The sequence below is a fragment of the Fukomys damarensis genome, unplaced genomic scaffold (genome assembly GCF_012274545.1).
Source record: "Fukomys damarensis isolate Sample0158 unplaced genomic scaffold, DMR_v1.0_HiC HiC_scaffold_12, whole genome shotgun sequence".
Classification (NCBI taxonomy): domain Eukaryota; kingdom Metazoa; phylum Chordata; class Mammalia; order Rodentia; family Bathyergidae; genus Fukomys; species Fukomys damarensis.
The window spans coordinates 11,581,882-11,593,118 of NW_022900924.1; the positions used below are offsets into that span (position 1 = coordinate 11,581,882).

At 39.4% G+C, this 11,237-nt stretch overlaps 1 protein-coding gene across 3 annotated transcripts in view; it reads left to right on the forward strand.

Annotated features, from left to right (window-relative positions):
• Positions 1–11,237, forward strand: part of Taok3 (TAO kinase 3) — a 176,358-nt gene that overhangs the window by 134,731 nt on the left and 30,390 nt on the right. For all 3 annotated transcript variants that reach the window (XM_010604085.3, XM_010604083.3, XM_019204487.2), the window contains exon 14: positions 7,244–7,378. In XM_010604085.3, the coding sequence (XP_010602387.1) occupies positions 7,244–7,378 (135 nt within the window). The remainder of the gene's footprint in view (positions 1–7,243; positions 7,379–11,237) is intronic.

Genomic DNA, 11,237 nt, shown 5'->3' on the forward strand with positions numbered 1-11,237 from the left:
AGAAATAATTCTCACACACACACCTCAGGCAGGACAAGTCTGTTTTTCTTTCTTACATTCTCTGTTTGGGGTCCACTTCAGAATTTCCTTGAAAGGGGGATTTTTTTTTTCTTTTTGTACCAGGGATCGAACTCAGGACCTTACACTTACGAGGCAAAGCACAGTGCCACTGAACTAAATCCCTTGCCTGAAAAGGGGAATTTTTTTTAGAAGCCACTACACAGAAGTACAATAGATGCACTGTCACATGTAGCTTCTTAGGACATTTGTGTCACAGGTTGGATTTTTCAGGAAGCAGAGCTGAGGCATGGTGCCCCACTGGATTTATCTTCAATGGGGAAACTCCCTAGAGATGAACACCTGCCAGAGGGAGAAGCAGCAGCAGCTGAAGGCAGAGTAGACTAAGACACAGGCCCACCAGAAGCCTCAGCCAACTCCACAGGGAGCTCAGGAGCCCAGCAGCCCCTCAGAGGAGTCCACCTGGACAGAAATGGCCAGGTCTAGAGGCCCTAGCCTTTACCAGTCACTGCATCCGGGTAACCAGGAAGGGCACGAACTTGGACAGGTCTGCTCTGGGCAGCTGAGGTGATCCCAAAGGAGCAGCCAGCTAGAAGCATGACTAATAGCAGCCCTCCTATGCAGCAAGGGTAGAAAGTCCTTCCTTAAAGGGAGATCTAGGCAGATCTTTCCTGAAGCTGTCATGATCTGTGATCACAAAAATTAATTTAGAAAAAAAACAGTTTTGCATGAGTTCATGTCCCAAAATTTGTTTGTCTGTTTGACACAGAGCCTCAATATGTAGGACAGGCTGGGCTTGAGCTCACTATGTATCTCAAGCTGGCCTCAAACTTGCAGCCATCTTACTGCCTCAGCCTCCAAAGTACTGGTGTCACAGGTGTGCACTACCACTCCCAGCTCAAACTTTATTTTTTATTTTTATTTCATGTTTCAGAATTTTATAGTAGCCAATATATCATTATATTATCATACACTAAACACAGTTCTAACCATCAGCTCATTATCCTATTTTTTTCTTTTTAATTCTTGTCACTATATGATACTTTCTTATGTATTAATATGCTTATCTGCTATTTCATGATTAGAATGTAAATTCTGTCAGGCAAAGATAATGCCTGCCTTGTTCACACTGTACTCCCAATACCTAGAGCAGTGTCTGTCACAGTACAGACACTCAGTAAATAACTATGGAATAAATGAGTGGATGAATAAATTAATTATCAAATACTAAACATCCTGCCAATCCAGTTCATAGGACATAACAAATTAAAAGGGTTAAATAATCTAAAGTATTACCTTTATGGCTTGAAAGAGTTAACTGAATATTTTGTCCAGTAGTAATACCCAAGACAATAAGAACATTGATAAATAACAAAATACAAGAATCAGGGTAAGCCAGGTGTGAGGTGTGGTAGTGCACACCTATAATCCCAGCACTCCTGGAGGCTGAGGCAGGAAGATTACAAATTCAAGCCCTACCTAGGTAGCTCAGTGACCTAGCAAGACTCTGTTTTAAAATAAATAATAAAAAGAGCTGAGGATGTAGCTCAGTGCAAGGCCTTGTGTTCAAGTCCCAGAACAAGAAAGAGGAAGGAGAAAAGAACAGATGAATTTTTGTCCCTTTTAACCATTATAATCAAATCAGACACAACCTAAATTAGTGAAATCATAGATCTGAAACACATTACGATTTCATGCAGGAAGTAAACTCACTTCTGTTTGGTTTTGTTTTGTTTTGTTTTTTTGAGACAGGGTCTCACTATGTCGTCGAGACTGACCTAGACTCACTATGTAGCCCAGGCTGGTCTCGAACTCACAGCAAGAAAACTCACTTCTAAGGGCCATGTGTAACTAGTGAGTGTGTGACTTGTGCCTTCTGTCATAGACAGACCCCTAAAATGTAAAATGGGGCCCTGAAAATGCTCCTTTGGCATCATGACTTCAGGGTACTTTCCAGTTCTTCCCTCCATCCTGGTCTTTCCCCGGCCCTTGAAAGGATCCTAACCTAATCACTTTTAGCAAGAATGATCTGACACATGTAAAAGCATATTCTGACAAAACTAACTCTAAGTGCTTCTTTCTCTCCCTCTCCCAGTTCTGTCCCCAAGTCACCCTGTCCCTGTACTGGTAGCTCCTCAAGGATCCCTTTCTTACCTGCTACCCAGCACTATGTCTGTCTGTCACAGAGTGAGCTCCTGATACTAAACCATAAGTGGATTGAGTCACTTTCTTGTCACTGGGATATAGTGCTGACACCCACAATCTAATGAGAGTTCATTTTGGCTCCCAGCTCCAGTGTGTAAACAAGGGCTCCAATGTAGCATGGCCTGGTGGAGGGGCCTGGGCAGAAGCCAGCTGCTCACCTCACAGCAGCCAAGAAAAGTAGTGAGGGCGGAGCCACGGAGGAAGACACACCCCTCCAGGCCACGCCCCTGATGACTGCCTCTGAGCAGGCTCTCCTCCTAGAAGCAAGTCTGCTCCAGCACCACAGAATGAGGTACAGGTCAAGATCCCTGCCTCTGAGCACCTGAGGGTCTTGGTGACTTCAAGGCATAAACCATAACATGGACTCTTAGAGGAAACAACTCAAGTCCTGATTATTATTCACAAGTGACTCAAGGACAAAATTTTTTTCTTTTTCACTCTTTTTTTAATTGGTTATGCAGGTTAGATTCATACATGCACACAATATACTTTGATCATTTTTACCACCACTCCTCATCCACCTTGCCCTGTCCTCCACTTACTTTCATACTGAGGAATGTTCAGTGTGTATAATATACTTTGCTCATGCCCAAGGCAAACTTTTAAGCCCGTTTAGTTTCTTTCTTCAGTTTCTTTCATCTAGTTTAATTCCTCCATCATACTTCTTAAAACCATTATGTGCACGGGCCGTGTTGGCATATGCCTCTAATCCCAGCCCTCCAGGAGGCTGGGACAGAAGAATCAAAATGTCGAACCCAGCCTGGACAATTTAGCAAGAGAGATGTCTCAAAATAAAAAATAAGAGCCAAATGTGTTGGCACACATCTGTAATCCCAGCACTTGGGAGGCCGAGGCAAGAAGATCACTTCAATTTTTTTTTTTTTTTTTTTGCGTTTGATCTTTTTTTTTTTTTTTTTTTTTTGAGTTTATTGGTACATTTAGGGATACAGTACAGTTACATTCATTGTTGGGATCATGTACCTTTACATGGCAAGTCTTGATTCTCATTTTTTTCCCCTTACCTCTGCCCTCCCTTCACCCCCTCCTCCCCTCCCCATCTACAAACACTTTATTTTCATCTTTTCATTCTCTCACATTTTTTTCTTTTCCCTTTTTGTTCTTCCCCTACGTATCACACCTTCCCTACACCTTTAGCTCCTTTCCCCCCATTTCTAAATGTCAGTAATCGTATTAGAATCTTATGCATTGTTGCAGAATATTCACACCAGGGAAACTATTCGGTATTTACACATGTGGGACTTATTTATTTCACTTAGGAGTATATCTTCAATATGTATCCATTTTCCTATGAATGAATCTATTCTCTCGCTCTTTATGGCTGAGTAATATTCCATTTTATAGAAAAGATCACTTCAATTTTGAGGCCAGCCTGGACTACTTAATTCAGGACATCCTGAACCTCCATAGTGAGATCTTGTCTCAAAATTCCAAAACATTGAGCTGGGGATTTAGCTCAGTGGCCCTGCACCTACCTCATAAGAGCAAGGTCCTGAGTTCAATCCCCAGTACCAAATAAATAAATAATAAATAAATAAAATAACATAAAAGGGGGCCTTGGATGTAGCTCAGTATGAAGGCCCTGGTTCACTCTCTAGTATTACACACACACACACACACACACACACACACACACACACACAAACCACTGTGTGTACAGCCACTACGAGTAGATCATTGTCAAACTCAATAACCTATATTTTTCTAATCTCTCAATTAAAAGGTATACTTAGGGACTGGAGGTGTAGTTTAGGAGTAGAGTGTGTATTTAGCCTGCACAAGGCCATGGGTTTAATCCCTTACAATATGGGGGTTAGGGGAGTATACTTGTGTTTTATCAAAGTCTAGAATTAATTACCTTTGTCTGCTGTTACATCTAGCATCAGTATAGATCCTAAGATTTTCATATAATGAAAGCACTATTCTTCAATCAGTGTTTTTTTTAGGTACATAGCATCCAAAAATCTAATCATAATGATCTTTTAGGGATCACATAGAGAAAATATTTTGTAAATCATTGTTAAAGTTTTATTTATTTGGCTCTTCCTATTTATTAGTCAGTATTTAGTTCTTTTCTGTCTTTCCTCCTTTTTTTAAAAAAAAAAAGCTTTCATCATTTTTGTGGGAGGAATAAAAGAAATGTCCTTGAGCAAGGCAGTTCTGGTTTAATTTCCACTTGCTTCAGTGGCCTCTCCTGTTATTTTTACTCAACAGAAGGGTGGGTTCTTTGACTCTGGTACTTACATTTGGCAAAGTAAAAGTAAATTAGTGTATGAAGACGCAGAGAAGCCCTACAACACTTCCCTGTAGTCACATCTTTAGCCTCAGCCTTCTTTTTGTCCTCTCCCCTCCCTAACTACCTTTCCAGGTTAAGATGCCCTTTTTCATCTTCTCCTCCCCATCTTCTAGCCCCAGGTTTTTGGTAACTGTACCTGCTTCAACAGTCATTTAAGAATTTTCAAGTGAACAAAACAAAAGAGAGACCACGGGTTTTTTTGACTCCTTCTCCACAACACAAAAAGTGTGGGAGGCTATAAAAAAAGTTTCATGACATCAGATGAAAGCCAATTTTAGACTCACCCACCCCCCTACCACAGAAGGGTGTGCTTCCGTGTGTGTCACTGTTTTACGACTCTCTTAGAGTACAAAGAGTGGCAGGTTTTTATGAAATACAAATTTGAATTCTGTTAAATAATCCAAAAGAAAATGTCATTTTCTCAAACTCTCCCAGACTTACATTCTTGAGCTTATTTATTCAGCAAACATTTACTGAGTGCCTACTAAGTATCAAGCACTATGCCAGGTGCTAGGGAGACTGAGGGTTTTTCAAACCACATTTTCTCTGCCTTCAAAAAATCCACAGTCTCACACAAAGACAGACAGGTAAGTGTGATGAGCATTGTGATAAAGGTGGACCCAAAACACATGGGTGTGCAGAGACGTGACTTACAAGCTCAAGTTCATGTTCATGTAAATGCTAGACAAGTGACTACACCGTGAATCTTCATCTCTGAAGTATCTCAGATACCCAGGGGAAACCTCTAAATAAAAGAAAAGCCCCCATCCAGGGTGTAATAGCTACATTTGTACCCCCTATGTCATATAAAAGTTTAATTCACTACATTAAAGATTTTGAACATTAGGACAGCTTTTTCAGTCTGCACAAGTTTATCTTTTATAGTGAAAGAATGTCATAAATGTATTAGGCTAACATACATTTACTTAAAACTGGCCCCTAATCCTATTGGAATTTCAAGGAAGTATTTTGTTTGTTTCTGGATGATAATGTTTTAAAGATAAATTGCATCCAAGCCATATATTTGGTCTTGGTAAAGTAGAACATGATATTTATTCTTCATTTTCTGAAATCATTCTTCAAAGAAGAGGTGGCCCTGTGATCATCATTGGCAAATAATCTACATCTATTGCCTAACCACATCAAATAGCAAATTGACCCTTTCAGTTATTAATCTCAAAATGTGTGTAATTCAGAAATTCTGGGAGCCAGGTGTAGTGGTCATTTTCAGAGGGACTGCTACTTGAAGGGGCATTATAGCTAAGACAATGTACCCAGTAAAATTGATGCTTTAATTTGTTTGGACTTACTTCAAAAGTCACATTCCCCTCATGTTTAAATTGCTTCATTAAGTTATCTTTGGAGTTTTGAACACGTTTTATGCAATGAAATTCAGTATTTAAAAATTCATTTCCTGAGACAGGAGATATAGCTCAGTACTTAGTATGTGCAAGGCCCTGAGTTCAGTGCCCAACATGACCCCTCCCCAAAATCATTTCCGAATGCAATTAAAGTGGATATCTACTATAAAACCAAACTACTGCACTATTTTATTGCCCTTTGTATATTTTAAGACTTTTAGTGATGGTGATCTTTGTTTTAAAACTGCTCTGAAAAACTAAGAATTATTTTACAAAAGGACAATTTAGAAAGAAGCAAAAATTATATTGCTAGCATTATTTGTTATATTTAAAATAGATTAGGGCTGGGGATTTAGCTCAGTGGCACCACACCTGCCTCTCAAGTGCAAGGTCCTGAGTGTGATCCCCAGTACTGGGAAAAAATATATATATAAAACAGAAAGCATTTTCCCCTTTAAAAGTCATTTCAGTTGCATTTAAGAAACATCCATTATTATCCTTCCAGGGAATGTTATTTTTCACTGGGTGTTAGAATAAGATTAATCATCTTTGCCTATCAAGAAGCATAGGCTTGATTAGATCAGTCAAGGGCATTAAATCCCAGCTTTCCCTACTCTGGTGACATACCGATGCTGAGTTGAGGGAGAATTTGTGAAAGTATCATTTGGTTGAAATTGTACGCCTGTCTCTTTAAATCTAAAAAAAAAAAAAAAAAAAAAAATCCTTTCAGAAGCTGTAGAGAGAAGGTGCTAGAACTGTGTACGATCATGACTGGAAAGCAGGATCCCTCAGTGACTGCCGAATCTTCCCAGCACAAGATAGAGAGGCAGTTCAGCACAAGCCTCCACTGATTCTAGGCAGAATGATGATTCTACCGAACAGATCTCAAATAAAATTAAATTGAGAACGCAGATCTTTCAAGGGAATGAGGCGGAGGCTCGCTTTTATGTTAAAAGCCACCAGCATCCTCCTTGCTAGACATGGACATGACATTTTTAAAGGAATTATTTGGTTACAGCGTTTTAAGCAAACTGTTCTAAGGAGTCTGTACATTGCATTGTTTTTTCTATTCTTTTTTTCTTTTGCATATATGTAATTCTGGAGGTAAAGAAAAAGCCTGCCAGGGATTCAGAAGGCATCCCACTAGCGATCAGCTGACATTCCTAACTGAAGGCTGCAATGTGTTGCTTATTCATTTTGTACCGTGGGAGCTGCGGGGACTAGCAGAGAGCTAAACTATGCATTTCAAACAGCAGTGCTTGTGCAGAAAGAGGGGTGAGAGAGAGGCAGCCGGCGAGGAAAGAGCACAGCTGGACTTTCTCCTTGTTTTTATCCATTTCTGCAGGATCATGTATTCATAAGGGATGAGGCGGGCCACGGCGATCCCAGGCCTGAGCCGCGGCCTACCCAGTCAGTTCAGAGCCAGGCCCTCCACTACCGGAACCGAGAGCGCTTTGCCACGATCAAATCAGCATCTTTGGTAAGCAAACACCCCTCTACCCACCTTCCCTTCCTTCCCCTCCTCCCTGTCTGGCAGCCTCTCGCCCTCCCTGAGCCTCTCACGGCTCCATGGATGGGAAGAAAGGAGTCAAGAATGTTTTCTCCCTCCTAATAATTTTATTCATTTTAGAAAAAAAAGAATCTGTTGTCATAGCAACCTGTTCTCTGATATTTTAGCATTGTCTATGGCATGGGGAAAAAAAACCTTTTTTTGGGTGTGTGTGTGTGTGTGTGTGTGTGTGTGTGACTGTGTGTGTTTGTATATGCTGTATGTGCAAAATATAAGGCCTTTGAGATGAGTTGCTAGCCTATTCAGGTTTTTAAAGCTATGTCTTTTCATTGAAATAAATAATGCTAAGACTATTTTTAAAGATAGTGATGTATGTGTGTGCAAGGCACTATGCTGCTTTTTGTATAGATACATGTGTGTCTGTGATATACACACACATATCAAAAGATAATTTTTTAAAATATGCAGTTGCTGGCTTATGTCTGTAATTGTAGAAAAACCAGATCCTTGCTTCCTAGGGATGGATTGCTGGTTCGTTCTGGTTCATTCATTTATTTATTGCAACAATGGTAGGGGCTGCACTTCCCCATTTAACCCCTAACGAATTTCCTGGCATCAATAAAGCAAGAAAGGCTTTGCAGGAGAGGGTAGTGTGAATTGTGGAAGAAAAGAGACTGTAGGATTCTTCAGCATTTTTACTATTGCAAATGTGATTGCTGGATGCCCTTGTAGTAGCAAAAGGGGTGTGTGCTGGAAGAGTTAGTTTTCATGCCTCCTCCCCTTAGCCCCCCACGCGTGCGCGTGCGCGCTCACACACTAACACACACACACACACTCACATCATTTCATCCTTGCCATTCTAAACTCTCTTTAATCTTTTCCTCCTCAGTCTCACTTCCCAGCCAAAATATTATTGAAATATTAGTTGTTTTGCCCAAATTGATGTTAGAGGTCACATGAGCAGAAAGAGTTAGTATACACTGCTTGGCTATTACATTTAGAACCTATGATGACATCATCCAAAGCCGACCCAGAAATGATCATTTTTTCATGTCCTGTTTTTCAAACATGATTTCTACTTTTATTTGTCAAGTCTTTTAAAGGCTCTGATTATCTCTGAAATGTACTCTGGGTTAATAATCTTTAAAAATCCAAATATAAAGAAAATGGAAGTTAAAGCACCTACATATTGCTTATTCCTGCTGCTCTGTAAAAGCAAGCAATTTAACTTAGACTGCTTATAAATAACTCCACTCTTAAGTTCCTTTATATAGAAGTTTCATGTAATCTCTTTGATGAGCAATTTTTCATTTGAAAGGAATACCGTAGTGTGTAATGGAGATCTTAAAATGTCCACTATCTATTTGCTAATGATTGTTAAGCACCTAAAAATGTGCTTTAGAGTCCAAATAAAGCATCATGGAATTATTAAATAATAATTACCTCCATGCCATGGTATCTGGCGAAAGAAGAAATACAGCATTTGAGAGAACTGTTACTACCTACCACAGACTCTTATGAGACTTGTACCTTTATCCAAACCTGCCCATGTTGAAGCTAGAGGAGAAACAGCAAAGAACCACTGAGCCTCGAAACACTATCAGCAGGTTTTGCATGGAAGCAGACATTATACCAAGTGGATTTACCCGCTCTGGGACAGGTTCCCGTCTTTTCCCACTTGCCACACCCTCATTCCCACATCATATATTCATGACTGTCCTCCCTACCCGTAAGATACTACTATACTCATGCCAAAATAATCTCACACAGGCATCTGTAAGATCACCTAGGGCTACTCGGTGTGTGTATCAGCCATCACAGTCTTCCTCTCTGTGGATTATAAAAGCTGATTCCCTACCAGCCCACTCCAGGCTATGGGCAAAGACCTCAGGAGCCCCTCTGAATCCTACAGGCTTCATTCATTATGCCCATCCAGAGAACTGCTGGGATCCATCTCTGATAAGAGTTGTGCTTTACTAAAAGGCCTGTGCTCCTGTATTAACTTAAAAACAGAGTAGCTGATGGGTTGATGCTTTAGCCACCAAAGTTGTTTTTGTAGTGTATCATTTCCAAACATAGTGGTTTAGAAGACATGTTGGGATTGATGGAAGTTTATCAGAGTTTAGTGATATTTGCATCTCATGATTGTGAGAAGAAAAATAAATTAATGGAAGGGAAAATTGGTTTGGTGTTATATTATTGTTCCATGTCCCATTTTGGATGCTATACCTATTGGTATGACTGTTTTAATGTGTATTATCAAGTACTACAATTCTACTACCCATTATATTAATTTAAAGGCTCGTTCCAATACGAGTATTAAGTCAGGACACTGGGACATCATAAAGAAGTATTTAATTTTTTAAAAGATATTATGAGTCCCATTGTTTTTAATGGATCCCAGCTCAAAAGAGAAGAATTAAAATGGTATAGATAACATAAAAGTAAGTGCAAGAAAATGGCAAGGGAAGGCCTAGTATAGTGAATAATCAAGTCATCGTTCAATCCACACCTCACTTCTCATAGTTGGTAGCAAAACTATATTGATTGATTGATTTTGATTTTACTCTTTCTTTATAATATTCCAGTGGAGGTGCTAACCAGCTGCAGCGAGGTCCAAAAGTAAACAGCGAAAAGAGCAGGAATTTAGAAATTAGGTTTTTAGTTTTGAGATAAATGAATAATGAGAATATATTTTAAATCAACTTGCAACCTAACAAAAATATTACTGTTCCTAAGATGTGCTTTATAAACCCACCTCTTTGACATAAATCTAAAAGAGGCCTTGTGTTTCTGAATAAAGTTATTGACAAGTCTAAAGTCGGTGAGCTACAGGCTCTCATTGCTAGATGTTTTTAATTTGGGGACACCTTAAAACTGAGATTTCTATGTTACTATGTACTGCTGCACAATTGTGCATTTGAAACAAAGGGAAAGGAAGGGCCACCAATCTTGAAACCTGAGGAAACTTTATAATTAGAGTTTTTCAATTGTAATCTTCTAAGGGCAAAGATTATTGACCTTATTTTAAAGAATTAGGAAGGAGGGTTATCCTTTTTATCTTTTCTCTTTTTCTTCTTCTGCAAGAAAGTTCATATTGAGCTCATTTGTTACCTGGAAAACAGAGTTGTTCATAGAGTTCCTCAGAATTACTACTCTGATGCTGGGCCCTTCAAGAGGTGCCTTCCTTAAATTTTTATTTTTGATGAATGGAGATCCTAATGTTTTCATTACATTAATGACCCATGAGAGTGTTTTCAGCTGTTGCTACATCTGATGTTATTTCTAAAGATTTTGTAATGTCCTCAGTCACTGGTAGTTTCCATAGTAGATGTTAACACAAAGAGCACTAGGCTGTGTTTTCTACCAGACAATTCTACTGTTGGCAGAACTGATTCTTGGTGGAATGCAGTGGTCTCACTGCACAGATGAATTTATGACAGAACACACATTAGGGAGAGGGACATAAACAGGCTACTCTTCATTTATTGTCCTTAGCAAAGCATGGAGGAAAAAATGATTATTGTTCTATTCATGAAAATGTAGATTCTTTAACTTGGCTTTACCAGATTAAATAGATAAACTCATAGATGGAGAATCTACATTTGGAGTCTTAAAAATGTAGCTCAATTATTTAACTAATTGTAAAATTGATAGCTGAATGAGTTTGATAAATAAGAATAAAAGTATGAGCCTCAAGGGCCGGGCATGGTGGTACGCACCTGTAATCCCAGCACTTGGGAGGCTGAGGCAGGAGGATCACTGTGAGTTTGAGACCAGCCTGGACTACATGGTGAGTTCCAGGCCAGTCTCAATTCTCAATTATGTA